General features: G+C 39.6%; 1 protein-coding gene across 1 annotated transcript in view; it reads right to left on the bottom strand.

Moving 5' to 3' along the window:
- Positions 1-27,698, bottom strand: part of PXT1 (peroxisomal testis enriched protein 1) — a 49,083-nt gene that overhangs the window by 18,493 nt on the left and 2,892 nt on the right. The window contains 1 exon segment of the mRNA XM_047735274.1: positions 6,743-6,914. Within this exon segment, the coding sequence (XP_047591230.1) occupies positions 6,743-6,914 (172 nt within the window).

The raw sequence follows: 27,698 nt of genomic DNA, 5'->3' as shown, positions 1-27,698 counted from the left end.
GGTCCTGGGATGGAGCCTCATGGCAGGCTCCGTGCTCAGCAAGGATTCTGATTCTCTCCCTCTCCTTTTCCTTCTCCCTCTGTCCCTCTCTCTATTCTCACTATCTCTCTTTCTCTCTACAACAAATTTTTTAAAAAGCCTTTTTAAAAAAAAGTGCTGTAAGGGCAATGGCTCCAGAATTCCTGAACCCTACAACAGGGTTAAGTGGGGAAGGGAGAAAATAGGAGGTAGGGAGGGCCAGGGTCTCAGTGCATTAACTCACCTCAGGCAAGAGAAGGTGAATTACATAGTAGGTGAAATATATGGCCCTTTGATAAAAATTGCAGCCATACTGCCTGTCATTTCAGTTTCCATTGTTGTTTTCAAGAGTATCATGAACGCTATACACATTAATGACATTCTCATCTCAGACCATTTTGAAATAACACCCTAATAATTAGTTGACACACAATCAAAGATTATGTGAGGGTACCAGTGAGGGCTGAGAGCTCACCCAGGAGAGAAGGCACCCAGAGAGAAGAAAGGGCAACCGAGTAGGGAGACCCTCCAAATGGAGGTCACCTTTTCAAAATGGGTTTAGGACCAGCCCTGCCCATGCCAATCAGAAGCATAACAATCTGCATCTATTAGTTTAACTGATCAATTAACTGACACCTGGGAAATACCAAATCCAGTATCTGCATTAGGAAGATGGAATACAAGTTGGATATGTTTCAGTAATGGACAATGGGAGAAATGAAGAGCTATAGAGAAGCCAACAATACTTGAATAGCTCAATTGGAATTGGGTAGGCAAAGGGGCAGAAAAGAAAGGACATGCAGATAGGATGCAATAAAGGATTAAATGTACCAAAGCTAGGGATGTGTTTTACATTCCAGAACTCAACATAATAAATAATATTTTGTGCATGTCTGACCAACTAAACGGTGTATTCCTTGAGGACTGTATCTACTTCATAACTCTGAGACCTAGCTCAGTGCCCTGCACATGGAAGGTTCTCAACAGATATTATTGATTATGATTATAAAGATGCAGTTGCATGAGGGGGTAGAGAGAATGGGACAGAAAATAAGGTTAGGGTTAGATGAAAAACGTTGGCTATTCTATAAGAATAAGAACAGCCCTACCTTTAGTTTCTCTTGAAGACAGATCTTTCATTTAAACTTGTAAAATATCAACAATAATTCACATTCACATATTTTACCTCTCAGTATAGAACCTTATCAAAAAGCCTGAAGAAACTCCCACAGTTAGTGGTGGGAGTGAAATTGGTACAACCTCTGGGTGAGGGGGGCAATGTATCAATCAATTTTTACAAATGCAAATATGTGCAAGGTTTACAAATGCAAATATGCAAATTTGTTGTAGCACGGTTTCAATATTAAATGATTGGAAACAACCTAAATGTATATCAAGAATAAACTATTTAAGGGGCGCCTGGGTGGCTCAGTGGGTTAAGCCGCTGCCTTCGGCTCAGGTCATGATCTCAGAGTCCTGGGATCGAGCCCCGCATCGGGCTCTCTGCTCAGCGGGGAGCCTGCTTCCTCCTCTCTCTCTGCCTGCCTCTCTGCCTGCTTGTGATCTCTCTGTCAAATAAATAAAAATAAAATCTTTAAAAAAAAAAAAAAGAATAAACTATTTAAATAAATTATGCTATATTCACACAATGGAATATTATGTCATTGTAAATAAAAATGACACTCTGTAACTATTAATGGAGAAATATCTACAAATCATACTGTTAACTGAGAAAACAAGTAAGGACAGTGTGCTTTGAATGCTACCTTTTCTCTAAAAAGGGAGGGGTATAAAAATCTATATTCATGTTTGCTCATACTTACATAAAAAACCTCTAGAGGGGCACCTGGGCAGCTTAATGGGTTAAAGCATCTGCCTTCGACTCAGGTAATGATCCCAGGGTCCTGGGATTGAGCCCCACATCGGGCTCTCTGCTCAGCAGGGAGCCTACTTCTCTTCCTCTCTGCCTGCCTCTCTGCCTATTTGTGATCTCTGTCTGTCAAATAAATAAATAAAAATCTTTATTTAAAAAAAAAAAAAAAGAATGCCCCAAAATCAAGAACAATGGTTGCCTGCAATAAGGAGTCTTCAGAATGGGAACTGGACAGGGAACAAGAATGCAAGACTCTTCACCATATGCCAAAATTTTCATATTCTTTAATTTTCCACCCATGAAAATATGTTTTTATAAGCAAATACTTCTATAGCACTTAATATCTTAGTCACTGTTTAAAAGCCATTTAAAATTAGTAACCATTTATTATTAATGTATTAACATAAATACTCTAAATTTAGAAAGTATCTCAAGAATGTCATTACTCTATTGTGGTTATACAGGAAAATCTTTGTTCTTAGGAGACAAATTATTTAGAAATGGAATTATTTAAAGATGAGGTCAGTAGATCTACAACTTTATCTCATAACTTTCTTTGTAGCAAAGAAAAACATCTGTACATGTGTTTGTGAGTATGTGTGTATAGGGAGTTAGAGAAAGAGAGAGATAAAAAGATAAAGCAAATGTGCTCCCCCCTCCACCAAAAAATGATAAATCCATGCAAGGGGTAAGAGGCAGAGGGAGAAGCAGGCTCCCTGCGGGGTAAGGATCCCCTGGGACTTGATCCCAGGACACGTGGATCATGACCTGAGCCGAAGGCAGCGGCCCAACCAACTGAGCCACCCAAATGTCCCTCATTTGTACAACTTTTTTGCAGATTTTAAATTTTCTAAGGTAAACAGAAAAGAAAAAATATCTCAGGAAAGTCCTTAAAAGTGAAATAGAACATTTTTATTTAGTTTCTATAAACTCTTTGGACTGATTTTCAAGGTCCTTAGAATATACCTCAACTCACCTCTCCAGCCTTCTTACTCTATTTGACCAAATTTTACCTTTGAATCACAACTCAAAAAATACTTTCTCAATATGGCTTTTTTGAATCTTCCAAAATAATGTGATCTCTCACCACTGTGAATATCTATAGAGCTTTTAGTTCTACTGAGATACATCATATTCTAAATTTTGTTATAATCATTGAATGTTTTGGGACGCCTAGGTGGCTCAGTCGGTTGAGTGCCTGCCTTCAGCTCAAATTATGATCCCGGGGTCCTGGGATTGAGCCCACTGAGGGCTCCTTGCTCACTGGGGAGTCTGCTTCTCCCCCTCCCTCTGCTTGTGCTCTCTCTCATTTTCTCTCTCTCAAATAAACAAAATGGAATCTTAAAAAAAATCATTGCATGTTTTTATTATATAAAACAAGAGATGATAATGTATATTAGATGTGTGTATTATATACTTACCTACTGTACATACATGGTCTGTAACAGTAATTATTAGTTATGAGTTACTCCCTAAGAACTTAACAATTAAAAGAAAAAAGAAGTGTCTTTGATAACTTAGAGGCCAAGATAATTTATGTGTAGTGGAAATGAGAGATGGGCAGTCATTAGAAGAAGAGAGACTATCAGCTCTCCCCTGCCCAAAAGGCTCCCTTTGCCTCCTTCAGATCTCAGTCCAGGATTAATCTTGAGGGAAGCCTTCTCTCAACTCCCTGCTAGATCAAAGCCCCATTATAGCTTCTGGACCTATCTGCCTCCTTTACCCGACCATAAGCTCCAGGACGGAAGACATTGTTAATGTTTTTGCTCACCACTGTCACCCCAGTACCTAGCAGCGTCTGGAACTTAGTAGACTCTGGTTTTTTTTGTTTTTTTTTTTGTTTGTTTGTTTTTTTAATTTGTAAAAAAAGAAAATGTGTTCCTCTGGAAAAAGAGAACACTTGAGACTTAGAAGAAGAGAGGGGCAAAATGAGCATCCAATCTACTCTCTGAGGGAGAAAGAGGCTGAGTAACTGGATTCTCTACTGACTTCTACAATCAATATATCGCATTTATACTTCCTACATACACACGCATACGTACAGACACACATATACATAATTCTACCCTTTCCTACCAGTAATTATTACATTTTTAGAAGTGGAAAAGCCCTCTTTTTGCTCTTATTACGTTTTGTTTTCCCCAGAGTTTTTGATTTCCCTTAAACGACCTATCAGGGTGGTTTCTCTGGATTTCCCAAGATCCTACGCATCTCCTCAAATTTTCTTTTAAAAAGCGGTTTTAAATTCCCCTGACAGGGACGCCTGGGTGACTCAGTGGGTTAAAGCCTCTGCCTTAAGCTCAGGTCATGATCTCAGGGTCTTGGGATCCAGCCCCGCATTGGGCTCTCTGCTCCGCGGGGAGCCTGCTTCCCCCCCACCCCATCCCTGCCTCTCTGCCTACTTGTGATCTCTGTCAAATAATAAATAAAACCTTTAAAAAAAAAAAATTCCCCTGACAGAAATTGTGTTTTCTTTCTCCAAAGAGTTATACTTTCAAACGTGTCTATTTCCCCCAAAGTAGCCGAGACATTTTGGCTTCAGCGAGTCGCTAAAGACTGGGGATTTCCACTTTTAGTCTGTGTCCAAGAGGCAAAGGGGGCATAAGGGGACCTTTCAGTGATCAGCTTCCTCAGTAGGAGTTTTAGGTGAAGCAGTACTTAAGGCTTTTTTTTTTTTCCCTTTAGGGTTCCCAACCAGAGAGCTTCCGCAGATCCTCTGCGGGACCTCCCCGACCTTCGCGGGACCTGCAAGCCGTGGGCCGCGCGGGCAGTCTGTCCCGAGGGAAAGCGCGCGCTCCAGCCGGCGATATTGGCGGCAGAGGTCACGTGGTCCCGCTGTGGCCAATGAGGGGCACACACGGCGGTCGCGGCGGCCAGAATCGGTCTCCCGCGCGGTCTGGGAAGCGCCTTCTAGCTGCTGGCCCCGGCGCGCTCACGGGAGCTCGGAGGCTGGAAACCCGGAATACATCGCCCCGCGCCTCCCGTTACCCTGCGGCTGGGCGTTCCTGACGCCGTTCTGACACCTTCAGGGCCCCTTCTGTCTCCACGCCTCTAAATGCCCGAAAATAAGAGGGGACAAACGCGCCGCCGCTTCCTGAGCCGGGAAGAGAGTGAGAGGGTGGTGGAGGGCTTGTGTCTGCTCCCACCTCACGCTGACGGATCCCTTGTTTTTCTAACACGCCGGTGGCCCGTCCCCCCGCCCCCGACTAAAATTCCTGTCACAAATAAGATTTCGCATACAGAGTAAAACGAGAATTCTAGGTGCGAAAACAAACGTAAATTAGATTGTTGGCTGTTACTGTATAACTCAAACGTAGGGGCTTTATTCTTCACCCAGCTTCTGCTTTTGAGGTGAAACTCTAATTTGGATTAAATATGGCAACCGGCCACAGGGAACCTCAGAAGTTGCTTGAGGAGGGCTCTGTGAGGCTCAAAGGGTATAGTTGAGTGTGGAAACACTGGGAAAAGTTTATAATAAAACAGAAGTTCCAGAATAGTGAAAACGATCACACAACTTGATGAATATGCTAAAACCATTGGTTTTGCCCTTTAAAAGTTTGAAGTTTATGGTGTACAGATTACATCTCAATTTAAAAAAAAAATCTATGTTCTAGAAGATATATTCATAGGTGACAGAATCTCGGGCTTTGAGAAATCATTGTTGACACCTGCACAAATCAAAACTCAGTTATTTTAGTCAATCCAGTTACTTCTGGAAAATGTACCATATTTGATATGTGGCAAGAGGCGATCACGATGCCTGAATGTCCACTTTCTCAGTGGCATATTATTCTTTTAAATGGAGAATAGTCTGAGATTAGCTTTAATTATTCCTTCCAGGTGTCTAGCATATTCTTTTTTTTTTTTTTAATTTTATTTATTATGACAGAGAGAGAGATCACAAGTAGGCAGAGAGGCAGGCAGAGAGAAGGGGGTGGGGAAGCAGGCTCCCTGCTGAGCAGAGAGCCCCAATGCGAGGCTGGATCTCTGGACTCTGAGATCATGACCTGAGCCAAGGGCAGAGGCTTTAACTCACTGAGCCACCAGGCGCCCCTATCTAGCATATTCTTTTTTTTTTTTTTTTTCTTTTTATCTAGCATATTCTTTTTTTTTTTTTTTAAGATTTTTTATTTATTTATTTGACAGAGAGAGAGATCACAAGTAGACGGAGAGGCAGGCAGAGAGAGAGAGAGAGGGAAGCAGGCTTCCCGCTGAGCAGAGAGCCCGATGCGGGACTCGATCCCAGGACCCTGAGATCATGACCTGAGCCGAAGGCAGCGGCCTAACCCACTGAGCCACCCAGGCGCCCCTCTAGCATATTCTTAATCTAAAAGTCTAAAACCCATAAATTTAGCTTCTTTAATCCCAACACCCTAGTGCCCTTCAAAACATGAGACTTTAATTTTCCAAAACTCAGGGACATTTAGGAATCATGCAAATTTTTGCAAAACAAAAATTCATGTTTATATTTCCTTCATGTTCTTTCCTATACTGGCAAAATCAAAGAGGAACCGAAACTGAATTTTCTCTACTTAACAATGTTGACTTTGTCCCGTCAAGTTAAAGACAAATCTCTATTAGAAGGCAAATTTGATCTATTTTAGTTAATTTGGGATCATCTTAATGAGTTGTCACATCAACAATTTAGAGCTAATAGACACTAAGAGATTTATGAGGCAATGTCAGTTTTAGATTTTTACCACCTAAGAACATTGATGAATAGATTGACCACTATCTTCTTACAGTTAATGTTTAATTAATCTATTTAAGGCCCGATTTTATGTCCTCAATACCAAGAAAATCACATGCTAAGTAGAATATTTATCTTAGCTTAATGCAAATAATAACTACCTGGGTTCCTTGACATGGCTGAAACTGGCTAGAAGCTGACAAGTCAGGTCATGTACTCCTTCTGAAAACTGTATTTCACCCACAGGGATTTGCAACAATTTGTTACTTTGGCATTCAGAAGTTCTTTAGGTTCACAAACAATGGTATCATGTTTTTTCTTCATGTTTTTTCCCTGTTGAAAAATACATCTTCAGAAAATTTCCCCCATCAGTATATATTCAGTATGTTTGATGAGTACTGGTGTTCTAACAATACAAACAGCTTTTATTCTGTATATCTAAGGGTTATGGTTTTGAGTGGAAAATGGAACAGAGTAATTAAGGTCTTTTTCAACTTAAATAAACATCTTTCTATATTGTTGGTCTTTAGATCTGCAACCACTTCACATCCTCATCTCCAGGGAATTTTTCTTCATTTTTTCAATAGCCACATTCTACCAAGAGAGTAGTCTAAATAAGTATGCATAGAAGAATGCAGACAAAATAGCATAGTCAAAAGAAAATAGATTTAAAGCCTAGAGATGGGGAGGGTTGGAGATGAAATATATTTTTGTCCTACTTCTTTGCATGTACATGATTTTGTATTCTTTCTTTAATTCCCCATGTACACATAGTCCATCTCTACATATGGTCCATAGTCCATCTCTACAAACTCTAATGAAGACTGTTCTCCCGCCCCTACACCTTTTTTCTAATATGGCAGCACCAAACCAATACACTGAAGAATTGAACTAAGACTTTCATTGTTTACTTGAATTCTCTTGACTTAAAGGTTGAGGGGTGCCTGGGTGGCTTAGTGGGTTAAGCCTCTGCTTTCAGCTCAGGTCATGATCTTAGGGTTCTGGGATTGAGCCCCACATCAGGCTCTCTGTTCATCGGGGAGCCTGCTTCCCCCCTCTCTCTGCCTGCCTACTTGTGATCTCTCTGTCAAATAAATAAATTAAAAGAAAATCTTTAAAGGTTGGCCACAGTTTCACTTTGTAGTTTACACTCTAAATCTAAGCAGTTTAATGGAAATGGAAGAAATAGAAGTCAGACAATAAAGAACAACTAAAGAAAGTAACAGGAGAGGACTTCGGGTGCCTTAGATCAATGCTATCCAATAAAAATATGTGAATCAAATATGTAATTTTAAGGTTCCTAGCAGCTACACGAAACAAATAAAAAGAAACATGTAAAATTAACTTTAATGATATATTTACCCAAATATATTCCAAAATAAATCCAAATATTATTATTCTAATGGGTAATCAATATAAAAATTACTGAAATATCTTATATTCTTGTTAATGTACATCTTCAAAATCCAGTATGTATTTTACAATTATAATACATCTCAATTTGGACTAGCCATATTTCTGGTGCTCAATAGCTACATGTGGCTAGTGGCTGCATTCCAACTTTAGACAAAGAAGCAAGAAGTAAAAACAAACGACTGAGAGAAAAGCAATGAGCAGTTATCCTAGCTATGCAAACCAAGAGGGGGTGGGAATCAGCAAGTAGAATTCTGACTCATTCTTTTACAAATTTACTACATTTTCCAGAGCAGAATGCTACTTGAATATTTTGATTTTTATAATGTGGGCCAGATGAGGGAAGAGGGAGCTATGCTTTGAAGGGCTGTGGGTGCCTGGGCCTTTTTGATACCTTGGGAAGCTTGACAGTTGGTTTTTTTTTAATCCCTGTGACTTCTTTATTTTATAACTGAAAGTTTCTTCTTAATCCCCTTCATCTATTTTAACAGTTTGGTATTTTAACTATATGCATCAGACAACCTTCTAATCCTAATCTGATTTCTCAAGTACACTTCCCATTGGAAAAAGGACATGCTCTTCAGCTAATGCAGCACAGCCAAATTAGCCCTGAATAGAATTATTAAATTACTCCAGGTGGTGGGTATTGTAGAGGGCACGGATTGCATGGAGCACTGGGTGTGGTGCAAAAATAATGAATACTGTTATGCTGAAAAAATAAAAAATTTTAAAAAAAAATTACTAAATTAGCCAAAGTTGACGGTCAAGATACAGTTACAGTATTTTTTTAAGATTTTATTTAATTATTTGAGAATGATAGAGAGCATGGGGGGTTGTGCAGCAGGAGAGGAAGAAGCAGGCTCCCCAGTGAGCAGGGAGCTCAATGTGGATCTCAATCCCAGAACCCCAGGATCACAACCTGAGCTGAAGGCAAACTGTTAACTGACTGAGCCACCCAGGCACTCCCAGAGTGAGGTTCTTATCTGAAAGAGCCAGCTGATAGCTTTTCCCATCAGCCCCTTGTGAAATTGTCATTTTGTACTGTGTATTCACATGACATTGCTAGATAACTGAGAAGGAAATATCTAACCATGGTCTTTCAAAATAAACAATTAAGAATGTTGGAATTGGTTTTCCCCAAGTAGGTTTTTATTATAATTTTTCCCAAACAATTCTGCAGGATGTTAAGAGGTATTTATTGAAAAATAATCAATGCTAATTATGTTTTTCCATCTAAAATTTATTTTTAATATATGTAAGAAAAAACACTATGCTCTTTTTTATAGTTGTTTGTATAATTAGGTAATTGCCTTTAGGAAATGGTATGCCTACCTGAAACACCAGGAAATCCCAGGATTCATGAAAGGACAATAATGGATATGCACATGGAAGCAAGGCAGCTACTGAGCTGATGATGTATTTGTCTATTTAATAATCATTGGTTTACTGTCTTATTATTTCAATACATATTTATGATATTTTTCACTTAATAAATTATGTTATCTACTTTGTTTGGAGGCTGTTCTGATTCAAAGTTTAAAGTATATATGAGGGAAGTTTTATCATTTCTTGCAGCAACTAAGTCATGTATGGATTTACATTCTGCTGTCTATGTGTAGTGGGCTGAATAACCGTCCCCCAAAGATGTTCACATCCTAACCCCCAGAACCTGTGGGTATTTTATCTTATGTGGCAAAATGGATTTTCCTTATGTGGTTAAGTTAAAGCTATTGAGAAATACCTAATCATCCTGTGTTATCTGGGCACAACTTAATCACGTGGGTCCTTATAAGAGGGAGGCAGAAAGGTCAGAGTCAGAGAAGGAGGTATGACAATGGAAGCGGAGGTCAGAGTGTGTGAGAAAGATTCTATGAACCAAGAAATAAAGGCAGCCTCTGGAAGCTAAAGAAAAAAAACCTGAAAGCAAGGAAATGGATTCTCCCCTAGAGCCTCCAGAAGGAAGGCGGCCTTGCCAACCCATTTTAAACTTCAGACCTCCAGAACTATAAGCTAATAAATTTGTGTTGTTTTTGTCACTCAGTCTCTGGTAATTTATAGCAGCAGAAATAGAAAATTTATACACTATGCTGATCTGAGTGCATATTACTATCAGTACATTATGATCTTAAAAGTGTCCATGTAAAGTAAGTTTGGAAATGGACAAGAGTCATTTGATAGTGTTTCTATAACAATAACTAGACAATCATAACTAAGATCATGAAACTTTAAATACTTATTGGTGGTATCAACTGTAAATCCAGCTTTTTTTTTTTAAAGTAATCTCTACATTCAACATGGGGCTTGATGGAACTCACAACCCCAAGATCAAGAGTCACATGCTCTACAGATGGAGCCAGATTGGTGCCCCTAGCTACAAATCTTTAAAATGAATAATATATGTTGATCAACAATGAAAAATATATATTTAGGGACGCTTGGGTAGCTCAGTCGGTTAAGCATCAGCCTTTGGCTCAGATCATGATCCCAGGGTCTTGGGATCAAGCCCTGCTGAGCAGGGAGCCTGCTTCTGCCTCTGCCTGCCGCTCCCCCTGCTTGTGTGTCTCTCACTCTTTCTCTCTGGCAAATTAAAAAAAAAATCCTTAAAATATATGTATATAGCCCCTATTAAATGCTAGGCATTGCACTATACACTAGGGATATAGAAGTCAGCAAGACAGAAATGGTCCCTTCTCTGGTGGAGGTAATGGTCTAGCAAGGGAGGCAGACGTATATACTTAATTAGAATCATGATAGGTATTTGAGACTAAATTACAGTGAGTGGACCTAACCTAGTCTGGGTTAGGAATGATGTTTAAGCAGGGACCAAAAAGATGACTTGGAATTGGCCAAGATAGCTGAGATAGTCCCCATATCGCTACTCCCAAAAATAACAAGGAGGGAAAAGAAAATACAGGTTTCATCTTTATTGAACTGGTAGTCACCCCAAACCACAATGCATGAAAATGGAAAATGGATTGAGGCGGGTGAAAGACTTAGTCAGGCCTAAGTGGTTGGAGAAGGAGAAACCAAGGAGAAGCAAGGCGGGTCACCTGAGGAGCCCTGGAAAGACTCATGAGCTAGGAGTAGGTAAAGTGCAGAGAGAAGTTAGAATGGAGATGGGAGGGGTGTAATGCTAAAAAGGAGATCTGTTTGAAAATCCGTTTAATAAATGGACAGATCCCCCACGTTGCCATTCCACCTGATAGAATCAGGCTACTGCTTTTACCTCCACTGGAAACAGGAAATGCCACCTTTGGAGAAAGTAACCCAAAGGAGTTATAGTTGTGGCAACACAAGGCATAGATCTGACTGAAAGAAAAGAGGAATTAAGTCTGAAACAGAAAATGAGGCACCCAGTCTGCTTCTCCAGCTCACAGAACTCTGCCACCAAGTTCTACTCTCTGGCAAAGAATAAAAGAAAAAAATGAACCATGCCAGAAAAAAAGAGCCACAAATACTGACATTTGGAGGTCCCCAAAGGACTCAGACACAAATCAGGGCATCTGCTCAGCTTTTAGGACTTCACTCTTAAAATTTGAATGATAAAAATCACCAGATACCAGAGGGAAAACTTCAACATGAAAAATTTGAAAAACCTTCAACATCCCTGGTGGGGATAAAAATATATTATATGTTTATAAAAAATAAAAAAAGAAAGAAAGAAAAAAAAGAAAAAAATCTTTCAACATATAAGAATCAGGGAGAGAAAAGGAATCCCCAAAAAAACCAGAGACAATGCAGGGAGCATAAAAACACTTCAAAGAAAGACACCTGGGTGTCTCAGTTGGTTAAGTGTAAGCATCTGCCTTCATCTCAGGTCATGATCCCAGGTCCTGGGATGGAGTCCCACATTAGGCTCCCTGCTCAGCGGGGAGCCTGCTTCTCCCTCTGCCTGCCACTCGCCCCTGGTTGTGCTCGCTCGCTCTCTCTCTCTCTGACAAATAAATAAAATATTTTTTAAAATACTTCAAAGAAATTGTAGTGTCATCAGAAAATTATTGTATCCATGAAACAAGAACAGGATGCGCAAAGAAAAAATCGTCTAAGAGCAAGGAAAGCAGTTGAAAATTACAAATACTAAAATTCAGTAAAATTCAGTAAAAAACTATATATTGAAAAATAAAGATAAATACTCTGAAATAGAATAACCTTAGAAGTTGATACAAGTCAGAAAAAGTCATGAGGACATTCTACAAAAATAACTGGCTGGTCTTTTTTTAAAAATTAGTCTCATAAGGAGATAAAATAATAGGCAGATGGACAACATTGCTCTAGATTTTAAAAAGCTAAAGAAATAAAACAACCAAATGCACTGTGTAAACTTTGGATACTAGCTTTAAAAAAAAAAAGAAAATAAAAGAAAAACTACTATTAAAAAAGTTATTGAGGAATTATTGTTTCCTTTCCTGAGCACAATAATGCTATTACAGGCATACAGAGATTATCCTTGTTTTTAGGAGTTACATTTTAAAATATTTGGAGGTGAATATCATGTTGTCTGCCACTTTCAAAAGGTCAGCAAAATAGTTAAATAAATATATAAAGCAAATATGGGGAAATGTTGACAATTGCTTAATCTAAGTAGTGGATATATTAATGTTGATCATACAGTTCTCTCAACTTTGAAATTTTTCATAATAAATTGTTACAAAAATAAGATAAATATGTCAAAATGTTGATTATTGTTGCATCTAAGTAGTGGTTACATTTTTGTTGAATGTATCATATCCTCATTTTTTCTTTGTGTTTGAAATTTTTCACAATAAAAACTTATGGGTAAAAGTCATGAGAGAGATCTAAAATTTTATAGACCTTTGTGTTAATTCTGTAAGAGTTGTGGCCTCTTTTGTTGTTGTGTGTGTTTACCATACAACGTATTTTTAAAAATTTGTTATTTAAATTCAACTTAGTTAACATAGTGTATTATTAGTTTTAGGGGTAGAATTTAGTGATTCATCAGTTGCATGTAACACCCAGTGCTCACTACATCAAGTGCCCTCCTTAACGCCCATCCCCCAGTTATCCCATCCCCCCACCCACCTCTAACCCCTCCAGCAACCCTCAGTTTGTTTCCTCTTATGGTTCGCCACCCTCTCTGTTTTTATCTTATTTTTCCTTCCCTTCCCCTATGTTCATGTTTGTTTCTTAAAATCATATGGTATTGGCTTTCTCTGATTTATTCCACTTAGCATAATACCCTCTAGTTCCATCCGTCATTGCAAATGGCAAGATTTCATACTTTTTGATGGCCAAGAAATATTTCATTGTATATATAATCCGCATCTTCTTTATCCATTTATTCATCTCTTTTTTTTAAATATTTTATTTATTTGAGAGAGAAATTGAGAGAGAGACAGTGAGAGAGAGCATGAACGAGGAGAAGGTCAGAGGGAGAAGCAGACGCCCTGTGGAGCTGGGGGTCTGATGTGGGACTCAATCCTGGGACTCCAGGATCATGACCTGAGCTGAAGGTAGTCGCTTAACCAACTGAGCCACCCAGGTGCCCCATTTATTCATCTCTTGATGGACATCTGAGCTCTTTCCATACTTTGGCTATTGTGGACACTGCTGCTATAAACATCTGGGTGCATGTGCCCCTTTGAATCACTATGTTTGTATCCTTTGGATAAATACCTAGTAATGCAATTCCTGGGTAATAGGGTAGTTCTAGTGTTAACTTTTTGAGGAACCTTCATACTGGTTTCCGGAGTGGCTGTACCAGTTTGCATTTCCACCAACAGTATAAGAGCATTCCCTTTTTCCTGCATCCTCACCAACGTCTGTTGTTTCCTGAGTTGTTCATTTTAGCCATTCTGATCAGTGTGAGGTGGTATCTCATTGTGGTTTTGATTTGTATTTCCCTGATGCTGAGTGATTTGGAGCATTTTTTCATGTGTCTGTTAGCTATTTGTATGTCTTCTTTGGAGAAATGTCTGTTCATGTCTTCTGCCCATTTCTTGACTGGATGTTTTGGGTTTGGGGTGTTGAGTTTGGTAAGTTCTTCTTCTTCTTCTTTTTTTAAGATTTTATTTATTTATTTGACAGACAGAGATCACAAGAAGGCAGAGAAGCAGGCAGAGAGAGAGGAAGGGAAGCAGAGCCTCTGCTGAGCAGAGCCCCAGTGTGGGGCCCCATCCCAAGACCCTGGGATCATGACCTGAGCTGAAGGCAGAGGCTTTAACCCACTGAGCCGCCCAGGCGTCCCCTAACTCCTTATTTTTAAAATATTGATGTTTGGTTGACACCACGCCAGATATCTTACAGAGTGTACCACAGGTGCCCCAAGGTTGGTAAGTTCTTTCTAGACTTTTGGATGCTAGTCCTTTATCTAATATATCATTTGCAAATATCTTCTCCCATTCCGTAGGTTGCCTTTCAGTTTTGTTGACTGTTTCCTTTGCTGATGAAGTCCCAATAGTTCACTTTTTGTTTTGTTTTCCTTCGATAGTGGCCTCTTTTGAAAATAATTCAAAATAGAATGAAGCTGTCAATAAACTGGCTGAATCCAGTCAAATGGGGTCGCTATTGTAAGTCCTAATCAGATTGAAAATTAGTTAATGATATAACTGAAATCCTCCTTAGTTTAAGTGGAACTGTTTGGGTGTATAAAGGCCAAATGAAATCAAACCTATATTTCAGATATGCAAGAGAATTTGGCATATAAGAAGAGAACTAACAATCATATTTATAAGTTTTTAGGCTTACAGTAATGCACAAGTACTTGAAAAGTCTTATCAGTCAGACAATTATGGCATGTAAAAAAGAAAATAGTTTAAATGTATGTGATTTGAAAAGATTTCTATTTAGTTAAGCAGCAAAAGCCTCTATTCAATCAACTGCTAAAATGTGTAGACTTTCAACCAAAGTAATAAAATGTATCAGCTGAAATGTTATCATTTTCTTTTTATTCTTCTTTTAACAGCTTAGGGAGGTTAATTTCTGAGTAATATTTTTCTGTGGTTAAAACCCTTCTTGAAGGGACACCTGGGTGGCTCAGTTGGTTAAGCAGCTGCCTTCGGCTCAGGTCATGATCCAAGCATCCTGGGATCGAGTCCCACATTGGGCTCCTTGCTCGGCAGGGAGCCTGCTTCTCCCTCTGCCTCTGCCTGCCACTCTGTCTGCCTGTGCTCGCTCTTCTCTCCCTCTCTTTCTCTGACAAATAAATTAAAAAAAAAAAAAACCCTTCTTGAAGTTATTAAAAGTCAAACATATTGACAAAAGAAGAAAAAGAGAAGACTAGAGGATCTAGAAAGTACAATATCTAAATAATAGGAATTGCAGGGGTGGAGGAGAGAAAAACACAGAGAAGGGAGGGGCTCATCAAAAGAAAGAAGTAAACCAATAATGATGGGGGGTGGGAGGGCATAACAAATTCTTTAGCAATGATTGCTTTCAAAATTATGCGCCTGGATTATTTTAAGATTTTATTTATTTATTTGACAGAGAGAGACACAGTGAGAGAGGGAACACATGCAGGGGGAGTGGGAGAGGGAGAAGCAGGCTTCCTGCTGAGCAGGGAACCCAATCGGGGTTGATCCCAGGACCTCGGGATCATGACCTGAGCTGAAGGCAGCCACTTAACAACTGAGCCACACAGGCGCCCCCCTGGTTTAGTTTTTCAAAATAAAAAATAAAAAAATAAGGAAGCAAAGCAAAAGGAAGCCAGTGTGATTGAAGAATAATGGATAAGTAGCCCCCAAAAGAAAAGATTTATAGACAGGAGCCAAATCATTCAGGGTCTTATATCCTGCCAAGAGCTTTAGATTTTATCCCAAAAGAAGTGAGATGGGGTGCCTGGGTGGCTCAGTTGCTTAAGCGTCCAACTCTTGATTTTGGTTCAGGTCATGATCGCAGGATCATGAGATTAAGCCCCCAGGTGGGGCTCCAAACTAGACTGGGGCGTGCTTGAGATTCTCTCTCCCTCTTGCCCTGCTCCTCCCCTGCTCATACACTCTTGAAAAAAATAATAACAATAAAAAAATAAAAGAAGTGAGACACTATTTGTGGGATTTAAATAAGGGAGTGACAAAACCAGATTTCTGTTTCAAAAGACCACTCTGGCTACTGAATGGAGGGGGCTTGCAAACAGACAAGAGATGACTATATTTCAGTAATCCACTAGGGTGGTAGCAGCAGAGATGGAGAAAAGTGGTTACATTTGAGAAGACTGAAGTAGAATTGATGGATTAGAAAACAGGATGAGGAAAGCCTAGGGGGTTCAGTTAGTTAAGCTTCTGCCTTTGACTCAGGTCATGATCTCAGGGTCCTGGGATCAATCCCCGAATCAGGCCTCTGCTCATTGAGGAGAGGGCAGATCTGCTTCTCCCTCTCACTCTCCCTCTGTGCTCGCTCTCTCTCTCAAATAAAATAGATCTTTTAAAAAAGAGAGAGAGAGAACAGGATGATAGGGAGATGCCCAAATTTTTGTTGAGCAAGTAAGTGGATTATGGTGGCATTTACTAAACCAGAGAACTCCAGCACAGAATTAACATTTTGCCTTGTTTGGTGATAGGTTTTATTTGTGGTAAGTTGGATATATTCAATGATGCCTCTGAAAATCATTCAAGTAAAGAAGTTAAGTGAGCATTTGCCAAGACAAATTTGGAGCTCAGAGGAGAGATCAGGGCTGGAAATTAAATTTGTGAATCATTATCCTAAAGAAGATGAAAAATGCAGTGTAAGTGAAAAGAACACCCTTACGTTCAATCACTAAAATATTTAATAAATTCCTACTATGTGCTAGACACTATGCTAGGCACTAGGTTACAATTGTGAGCAAAACCTTTAAGGTACAGGATATATAAGTGGACTCTACTGTGGGCAGTACAAGTCCCTACAGGGTGTTGTTGAAAACAGTGGCGTATTTGTATAGTGATATTAGTGGGGGGTTATATTCAGATTTAACATGTCCAATCAGGTATCATAGACCTACTCCAATGCCTGCCAAGATCCTGCCCACAAAAAAATTGTCCTACAACCTATATGCTATATTTGTACTATTCCTCTGGATATTCATGTAGGTTAAAAAATATATACATCCACGTATAATTACCTAAGTTTAGAATTTAAGTCTGTTTCGCATATAAATCCAAAGATTTTTTGCATGGGTTTTATATACACTGGAGTTTCTAAGAATGCATTACAGTATAAATGCAGAGAAATCAAGAGAAACATACTTTTATTGTTACTGTTTTTCTGAACTTTGCCAAAATTCGTTTACTATATCAGAAAATCAGATCATAGACTACACGCCACACATGGTAATCGAGTTCTTAATTTAATATACCTTATCAGACTGTATTTGTGGCTGTCACATTTCCAGTGATTCTATGTATAAGTGCAACCAAATGACTACTTAATTGAGTTTTCTCTTGTATTATATCTGAACATGTATTGAAAAATATATATACGGTAACTGCTATTGTAAATTACTTTCCTTTCTTTTTTTCTTTTCAAAGATTTCATTTATTCATTTGACAGAGAGAGAGACAGAGAGCACAAGTAGGCAGAGCAGCAGGCAGAGGGAGAGTGAGAAGCAGGCTCCCTGCTGAACAGAGAACCTAACATAGGGCTCAATCCCAGGATCCCTAGATCATGACCTGAGTTGAAGGCAGATGCTTAATCAGCTGAGCCAGCCAGGCACCCCAATTCATTTCCTTTCATTCTCCTCTATGGGAAGATAATTATATAGATTTTTTAAAAAAATTGGATTTGTACATAGTTCCTATAAACCATACATGTCATTCCAGGATAGAAGATGAGGTATGACAACACAGTTGTTTTAAAAAGTGACTTTCAGGGATGCCTGAATGGCTCAGTCAGTTAAGTGTCTGCCTTCAGCTGAGCTCAAGATTCCAGGGTCCTGGGATCGAGGCCCACATTGGGCTCCTTGCTCAGCAGGAAGCATGCTTCTCTCCCTGCTTGTGCTTGCTCGCTCTCTGATAAATAAAAAAGTAAAATCTTTTAAAAAAATAAAAATCAATCAATCAATAACTAAAAAGTGACTTTCAAAATGTTCTAAGGCCCTTATATTGTCCCAGAAGAGGTAAAAGTACAAATGTAAATTTATGTTATACTTAGGAAGTTACACTTTTTATATGATATAAAATTAGATCTGTATGAATGGCTTCATGAAACTGTGACAGTAATGACAGTGTGCTAGCTCCAACCTGGGCCTGAAGGGGCCTAGTGTGTGTCTCTGTTTGCCCTTTTGTACTTCTTGCCATTTCCAGGAGAAGAGTTTTCCCTGGGTAGCTGTTGCCCCTCAAACTGAGCACCAGAAAGAATGCCAAACAGAAGCCAGGAAAATGCCAGTAGGCTAGAATTAGGGATTCTTCCCCCTCCCTTTTCCCAAAGAAACGAATTAGCAATTCTTTATTCCACTCCCTATTTTCCAAATTTTCTAAATGAGCATAAATTACTTTTCATACTCAGAAGATAGAAAGGTTACTAACGAAATGAAATAATTAACTCTTCTTGCAGTAGAGTAATGCATATTTATTTTTCCTAGGACACGAATTTATTAGAGTGCACACAGTAGGCAATAAACGTTTGTTGATGAAAAAAGGAACCCTCTTAACTCTTCTCTGCTGGGCAAGTCTGTTTGTTCTTAGTCTTTCTCTCCCTTCTAAGACCAGCTTCCTCCTTTTCTCCACTTCTGGTTTCTCTCTTCCTGACTCCTCCTTCTCCTTCCCTAGCCCTTTTCTTTTTTTAAGATTTTATTTACTTATTTGAAAGAGAGACAGTGAGAGAGAGTATGAGACGGAACAAGGTCAGAAGAAGAAGCAGACTGCCCGTGGAGCCGGAAACCTGATGCAGGACTCGATCCCGGGATTCCGGGATCACGACCTGAGCCAAAGGCAGTTGCCTAACCAACTGAGCCACCCAGACACCCAACTTTTTTTTAATAATTCATTCTCTATATTGTCCCAGCATTTTGTAATTTTTTTGAGGGGGAGCAGAGAGATGGGGAGGGAGAGAATCCATAAGCAGACTCCCTGGCTGAACACAGAGTCCAACTCAGGGCTCTATCTCAGGACCCTGAGAAAATGACCTGAGCTAAAATCAAGAGTCAGATGCTTTACTAACTGAGCCACCCAGGCACCCTCTTCCCTAACTGTTCTTAGTCACTCTTCTTTTCCTTCTCTCCGGCTCTAATTTTTCTTTCCATGTTTCTCTCCTTTTCTTTTTTCTCCCTTTTCTCTTTAATTTAGCATTGCCTCCCCCCCCCTTCTTTCTTCTCTCCTCCTTCCATGGGAATTCTACCTCTTAGCTAGCCATAATAAATAATTATTTATAATGTTTATTGAAATTTCATTATTTACAGAAATTTATCCTGTTTTTAGTGTTTGAATAATTTTAAAATGTAAAAATAGATCAATACTTGTGCTTAATTTTTTAAAGTTTTTTTGATGATACATTAACAGCTAAATTAAATTCCTTTTTCATTATGTGTGATGCTTTTTTGACTTTCCGGTGGTTGGGTGATTCTAGGTGAAAGTTTCACTACCTCAATTTATATGTCTCCAAAGAAAAGGACTGTCCTCCAGTGACCTGACCTTCAGGTCAGGAATTTCCAGTGACCTGGAAATTCCACTTATTTGGACAGACAATATTTACCAACATAACCAAGGTCATCTTTAAGAAGCGTTTGGAACCCAGTCCAAATTCCACCTCCTGACACACCTTCTTTTTTTTTTTTTTTTTTTAAAGATTTTTTATTTATTTGTCAGAGAGAGAGGAGAGCGAGCGAGCACAGGCAGACAGAATGGCAGGCAGAGGGAGAAGCAGGCTCCCCGCCAAACAAGGAGCCCGATGTGGGACTCGATCCCAGGACGCTGGGATCACGACCTGAGCCGAAGGCAGCTGCTTAACCAACTGAGCCACCCAGGCGTCCCTGACACACCTTCTTAAATATATATTTCTACCCAGGTAGAGAATCAGGTTACAAAGAGTATTCATTATAGGCAAATCGGGAAGGGAAAATAAGTTACAACCATGAGTTGATCACTCATCCTCTTTGGATCTTAGATGCCTTCTTAACAACTGAAAAACCTGACACTGATGATGTCTAAGGCCCTTTCCACATTTGGCATTTCATGACTGAATCCCAAACCATGAAATTTCTAAAAGGGAACCATGAAACCCAAGGGGTAGAATTTTCTCAGTAATCCTAGAATTTCAAAGCTAAAATGGTTCCATGGAGTTCACCTAATGTGGCCTAAAATGACTTCATCTCTTTGAGCCTTGATTTCTGTATCTGTAACATGGAACTAATAAACCCTGTCTTGCCAAGCTGCTGGGAGACTTAGAGCTATTATCTGCCTACTGGTAAAAAATAAGCCAACAGGCGCAAAATGGGATCGCTTCTGCTAAGCCCACATCACCAAATGGAGACGTAATTACAGGTTTGGCTCTCTCAGGAATGGAATCTTAAACCCAGTCAGTCAGGAATCACTGATCAGCACTAGTGAGGTAATCTACCTAACAGACCCCCAACCTCCAAAAACCCACTAAAGGAAAGTAACTTTGCAACAACCAACCTGCTTTTCTTGCCAAGTAATAACTTCCTTGTTCCTGCTCCCTTCTGCCTATAAGTCTTTCATTTTTACAACTCCTCAGAGCTCCTCTGTCTACTAGAAAATAAACTCTTAATTTTTTAACTTGTGCATATTTATTGAAGACAAATTGACATACAATATTGTATGTTTCCAGTGTACAACACAGTGATTCAATATTTATAGACATTTATAGACCTTATGAAATGATTACCACAGTAACTCTTGTTACCATCTGTCACCACACAAAGTTGTTATATTATTGACTATATTCCCTACCCTCTATGTTTCATCTCTGTGTCTTATTTTATAACTGGAAGATTGTACTCTTAATCCCCTTCACCAATTTCATGTGTCCCCTCCTCCCTCCCACAATCTTCAGTTTGTTCTCTGTATCTATGAGTCCGCTTCTGTTTTGTTTTATTGGCTCATCTGTTTCTTAGATTCCACGAATGAGTGAAATCATACAGTATTTGTCTCTCTCTGACTTATTTCACTAAACATAATACTCTCTAGGTCCACCCACATTGTTGCAAATGGCAAGATTTCATTCTTTTTTTATGGCTATAAATTCTTAAAATTTTTAATGTGCCTCGGTTTATCTTTTAACACGACCCTATGGAAGGTGGCCAATAATGGCAGCTATCATTTTATCTAAAACTACTGACTTAAATTTTTTTTAAGATTTATTTATTTATTTGAGAGAGATCGAGAACGAATGGAGGAAAGGGTCAGAGTGAGCGGGAGAAGCAAGCTCCCCAATGAGCAGGGAGCCCAATGGGGGACTCAATCCCAGGACTCTGGGATCATGACCTGAGCTGAAGGCAGCCGCTTAACTGACTGAGCCACCCAGGTCCCCTAAAACATCTTTTAGATGAAAAGAAATGACATATAGAGCTAATGACTGGACCACAGGCAACCAGGCTGGTACCAGATGCCTGATCAGCTTTCTCTCATCTGACTCCTTCTCAAAGTCACTTTCTAAGTACAGGTTTCCCCCACTACCTGAAAGTAGAGCGTCCTCATAAAAACTTTCGTAACCCAAAATGGCATAAAGAAGAAGAAATCACCAGTTATTTATGTAGAAAAATTTTTGAACATTCCCAGACCCAAGAAAATAACCTCTCTTAAGCTTTTCTGATAACTTAAGGACACATCTTGCTAACAGATCCACAAAATAAGTTGAGATAAAGCCATGGCACCTCGATGCCGAGATGCTGAGCACAGTTCCAGGGGAAAAAACTTGTGCTCAGGTGTGCGCTGCTTGAACAGTTTCTTGTGAGACAAACGCTGAATGCTGTTTTTCCTTTGTGCCTTTTTCCTTGTAAAAAATGAAAATCCTCTTCGGATTTCTCTCATTTGGCAAAAACAGTTATTAGTGTGGGTCTCTTGTGAAAGCAAAGTAGCATAATTCGAACTTTCAAAAATCAAGGGGTACTTATGTATGCTATCCTCTCCAAGGCCTGAACATCTACTAATTTTCAGCATCTTAGGGCCTACCAGCATTTATAAGAAGCGAGAGAGAATACCCCAAATTGCTATCTAAACTTAGTGAAAAGTGCCTCAGAAACCGGAAGCAAGAAGACAAACTCTTTTTTTAATTTTTATTTAGATTCAATTAATTAACATATAATGTATTATTAGTTTTGTAAGGGCCTATTTAGCCAGAGCAATTCCATCTGGTTAAACAGTGATTTTGTTGTTTATGCAGTAAAACTTAAACTGACCCTGTCCCCCGCTCCCACCCCCCATCAGGGAACTTACTTAAAAGCAAGTCAGGGAAACCAGTCCCAGGTAACAAAGCCCAAATACAAGGGCGGGTCAGGCCAGGTGGAGACATCCAATCAGTGGAGTGTGCATACTGTCTCCCTAGCTACCAAGGAGTGTGGGTCCCACCTTTTGGGCGCCAATTCTGACCAAGGTGATAGGCTAGTTCAAATATCTACTGGTAAATTGTAATTCAATTGGCCACCCGTGTGTGACCTAGCATGACTGTGCAGCTTTCTCTGTGTGCTACAATCTCATTGGCCACACCACAGGGCCCAACCACAGGGCCTTTGCTCTATAAAAGTTAGTCTGTAAGGCAGGGAGGGGTCGCCCTCTCCGTAAGAGGCGGCCCTAAGCGGTCAGTTTGATTCTCGATGCTTGGCACGAAATAAAGCTTTGCTTGACTTTCGCTTTGTATCAGTCTCGCTCCTTTGATTATGGACCTAGCAGTTTCTGAGATAGAGGTCAGTGGTTCAACAGACTTATATAATACCCAGTGCTGGGCACCTGGGTGGCTCACTCGGTTGAATGTCTACCTTTAGTTCAGGCCATGATTCCCAGGGACCTGGGATCAAGCCCTACACTGGGCTCCCTGCTTAGCTTCTCCCTCTCCCTCTGCCTGCTGTACCCCCTGCCTGTGCTGTCTCTGTCAAATAAACAAAATCTTAAAAAAAAAAAAATACCCAGTGCTCATTACATCATGTGCCCCCCTTAATGTCCATCATCCAGTTACCCCTTCCTCCTACCCCCACTCCCTCCAGCAACACTGTTTGTTTCCTATGCTTTAGAGTCTCTTATGGTTTGTCTCCCTCTCTGATTTCGTCCTGTTTTATTTTTCCCACTCTTCCCCTATGATCCTGTTTTGTTTCTTAAATCCACATATGAGTGACATCATATGATAATTACCTTATTCTAATTGACTTATTTCACTTGGCATAATACCCACTAGTTCCATCCACATCGTTGCAAATGGCAAGATTTCAATTTTTTTGATGGCTGAGTAGTATTCCAAAGACAAACTTTCTGAATTGCTCTCTTCAACCTTTGTATATGTTGCTATCATGTGATTTGGAAAGAGTGGTTGGGGGCACCTGACTGACTCAGATGGTACAGCATGTGACCTTTGATCTCAGGGTTGTGAGTTCAAGCCCTACTTTGGACTTATGTCAAAAAAAAAAAATCAAACAGTGGCTAAGGAAGGACTGAGTTAGTAATTTTCCACAATTCCTTCAGCCAAGGGAGGGTGTGCATGTGTGTGGGTGTGGGGGTGTGTGCACACATATGGCAACCCTTAAAAATAAGAATCTACGAGGACAATTACTTACTACACCATTACAAAACTGCACTAGAAAGCACACATCAGATAGAGTACCAAATGTCCTCTTAAGAAAAGATGTCAAGGGGAGGATTGGGGAACTGGGTGATGGGCATCAAGGAAGGCACTTCATGTAATGAGCACTGGGTATTATATGCAACTAATGAATAACTAAATTCTACCCCTGAAACTAAAAATAGACTATATGTTAACTACATTGAATTTAAATAAAAATTTTAAATTAAACAAGATGTTAAATTCTCTTTAAAAGTAATTCAATTGTTACCAATGACTATGGCTAAAAAAAAATACTGAAAATATTTTATCATTATAACATGGTTTATTTTCATTCACACTGCATAATGTTAAGGAAAGCAGTATATTTTGATACATAAACTATTTATGGTGACATTAACGAGGACCACTCTATGTCACAAAAAAAGTCTTTGGGGTTTCTTTTTTTTTTTTTTAAGATTTTATTTATTTGACAGAGAGAGAGACACAGCTAGAGGGGGAACAAAAGTGGGGGAGAGTTGGGGGAGTGGGAGAAGCAGGCCTCCCACTGAGCAGGCCGCCCCATGTGGGGCTCCATCCCAGGGTCGTGACTTGAGCCCATGGGAGCCGCCTACCAACTGAGCCACCCAGGAGCCCCTGGGTGTTCCTTTTAAAGATAATATTTGCTCGGATGGAATGTGTATATCTGCCATTAATAGTCAATACTTCAGTAAAAAATTGTTTTAAGTAAAAAATAGCATTAATATTAATAGCACCTCAGGGCGCCTGGGTGGCTCAGTGGGTTAAAGCCGCTGCCTTCAGCTCAGGTCATGATCCCAGGGTCCTGGGATCGAGCCCCGAATCGGGCTCTCTGCTCTGCGGGGAGCCTGCTTCCTCCTCTCTCTGCCTGCCTCTCTGCCTACTTGTGATCTCTATCTGTCAAATAAATAAATAAAATCTAAATATATATATATATATATATATATATATATATATATAAATAGCATCTCGAATTTCTCTAGTACTTTGAGGTTATGGATTTTTGCATACATTTTTGACTATGTTTTCTTCCCCGTAACAACCTCAAGGCAAAAGTAGGTCGGTTATCATGTTACAAATTAGGAAACCCAAGCTTATGCATGACTTGCTCAGCCAGTAACTGGTGGAATGGCCTCAAACTGAGGTCATCTGGCTCTTCCGACATTTTCTTGCACTACATTGTACTGCCTGATGAATCTGATATCACTTCATGTTTTTGTACTTCCTTTTTCATGTACTTTGTACATTCACAAACACTGATGTGCTTCCAAGTGGGCATGGTAACTCCAAATAAACAAGAACACTTTGGGCTCTTGGTTAGCAAGCAGAAGAGACATTTCTGAATCTACTTAGTTCCTATTATTTATCTTACTATCTGTTCGTTTTTCTTCTTTCTTTAAGATTTTATCTATTTATTTGAGAGAGAGACAGAGAGCACAAGCAGGGAGAGAAAGAAGCAGACTCCCTGCTGAGCAGGGAGCCTAATGTGGGGCTAGATTCCGGAATTCCGGGATCACCACCTGAGCCAAAGGCGGACATTTGACTGAGCCACCCAGCTGTCTCTGTTCATTTTTCATTATAAAGTTTCCCAAAGAGTGGAGGTGAGGGGCCAGGACACATGCTTTGGTAAATTTGCCGTATATCAGTCACTGTGAACGTTTGGGGAAAGGGGGAGGTATGATTTGAACAAGGTGAAAGAATCTCCTGGTTTTCTATGGTGGCTCAGCGGTAACTGGAGTCTATTGGGTAAGCCTAAAGCTTATTAGTTCAAACCCTAATTTGAAGAATGTATATTTTGGGGCCTATTTGTTTTCTTTTTCAGATGGAGTTCATTTAAAACTCGTATGAAGTTAAAAAAAAAACTTCCCAGGGACGCCTGGGTGGCTCAGTTGGTTGGACGACTGCCTTCGGCTCAGGTCATGATCCTGGGAGTCCCGGGATCGAGTCCCGCATCGGGCTCCCAGCTCCATGGGGAGTCTGCTTCTCTCTCTGACCTTCTCCTCGCTCATGCTCTCTCTCACTGTCTCTCTCTCAAATAAATAAATAAAATCTTTAAAAAAAAACAAAAAACAAAAAACTTCCCAGCGTTCTTAGTATTGGGTTCAAGAATAAGACTTGTGTGTTTATAAACACAGGCAATGTGTGTTGACAGAGCTGGTGCATGGGATTTCGAAGGTCAGTCTGTTTGCAAACTGTAACAGGAGTAATGACAGATAAAAACATATTATCAGTTTACACTCAGCCTCTGCTGAAGCCTCAGGATAACATATTTCTACATTTTCTGACTCCTCCATTCTGACTCCTAGCAGGACTTCTATTTACAAAGGTTTATTTGATTCTTGAATCTCAAGCTGAGCATTCTATGTCCTTTTAAAAAGTCACAGAATTCTGAGATGAATTGTCCTCACATGTGGGTGGGCAAGGGAGGGAGCTCCTGCCCTTGGCAAAATCTCAGTGGGTAACGTTATAGATCACTCTCCTGACCATTACTGGAATTTAACCATTAAATCTCAAGAAATTGTTCCTTATCTTTCATCATTCCATTCACCTTTTCTCTAACATTCAAAACACACTCTACTACCTACTTGTCCATCACCTTCTAAAAAAAAAAGACAGTGGGGCGCCTGGGTGGCTCAGTGGGTTAAGCCTCTGCCTTCAGCTCAGGTCATGATCCCAGGACCCTGGGATCGAGCCCCACATTGGGCTCTCTGCTCAGCAGGGAGCCTGCTTCCCTTCCTCTCTCTCTCTCTGCCTGCCTCTCTGCCTACTTGTGATTTCTGTCTGTCAAATAAATAAATAAAATTTAAAAAAAAAAATTCTCACCCTTAAAAAAAAATAAAATAAAATTTTTTTTAAAAGACAGTATCTAAATAAAATTCAAAACTGTTTTACAATGTGGATTGTCTTTCAAAGGATTCAGGGTTTTTTTTTAAAGCCTTTTGCTTTTAAAAATAATTTCTCCTTAATATTGTTCCAGGAAACCAAACAGATATATTTGCAAATAGCTAGGTGTGGAGAAAATGCATATCAGTTCTTGGGTAGGACTGGCCTGTCCTTCCAACTCTTTTTTTTTTTCTTTTTAATCTTTTTACCATAAAATAAAACACAGAAACAGAAGACACTATAAAGGAAATGTTCGCCTTAATAAATTATTTTAAGGAAAACACCCTTGTAACTAACCATCACCAGGTCAAGAAACAGAATTTTGCTACCTTCCCTTAGAAGCTCCTTCCAAGTAAGTGTCCCTTCTTAATCATTCCTGGCCACCACCATCTTCTAAGTGACCATGATCCTAACCTCTGTAGTATCACCTTCACTTCTTTTTTTCTTTAATGGTTTCTCCACCCAAATGTTCACCCCGGACAGTACAGTCTCTCCCCCAACAATTACAACACACTTTAAAAAAATGTTTTTCTATATCTTTTAAGTCTTTTTTTTTTGACTTTATGGTTTATCTCTTAAAGAACGGAAGCCCTTTGACTTGTAGAGTTTCCCAGTCAGGACTTTGCAGATTGTATGACCCTGGTATAGTTCAACATATTCCTGTGTTTCCTACAAACTGGCAGCTGGATCTCAAGTCTGCATCAGATCTAGCTTCAATCTCTTTAGCAGCATTTTAAGTGGTGGTGTGGTCTTCCCTCAGGAGGTACAGAAGGTCCACCTCCCTTTTTATTATCTTAAGAGCTGCTGAGGCATAATGCCTATATCTATTAATTCACAAGGAATTACAAACCTGGGATAGCCTATCATTTCTCTTTACTTAATAGTGGAATACTTTAACTAGATTCATTTACCTTTATCTCTTATTTGGTTACCCAAATAACCAAACCTAACTTTTATAAGTTCCTTTAGAGGAGAGATCCTATAATCATTATCTACATAATTCTCTTGGGGTCCTATACCTTTGGATTGTGCTACGTTTTTGTTGAATTTGCAAATGAGACATTATAAATGAGACTAAAAGACTCACTGAGTTTGTATGTAAAGCACATTTATACTAACAAGGATCCAGTAGCAAATTCCAGCCACTAG

The sequence above is a fragment of the Lutra lutra genome, chromosome 6 (genome assembly GCF_902655055.1).
Source record: "Lutra lutra chromosome 6, mLutLut1.2, whole genome shotgun sequence".
Lineage (NCBI taxonomy): Eukaryota > Metazoa > Chordata > Mammalia > Carnivora > Mustelidae > Lutra > Lutra lutra.
The sequence above is the reverse complement of the archived record's forward strand: the minus strand, read 5'-3'. Positions and strand labels throughout refer to the sequence as shown.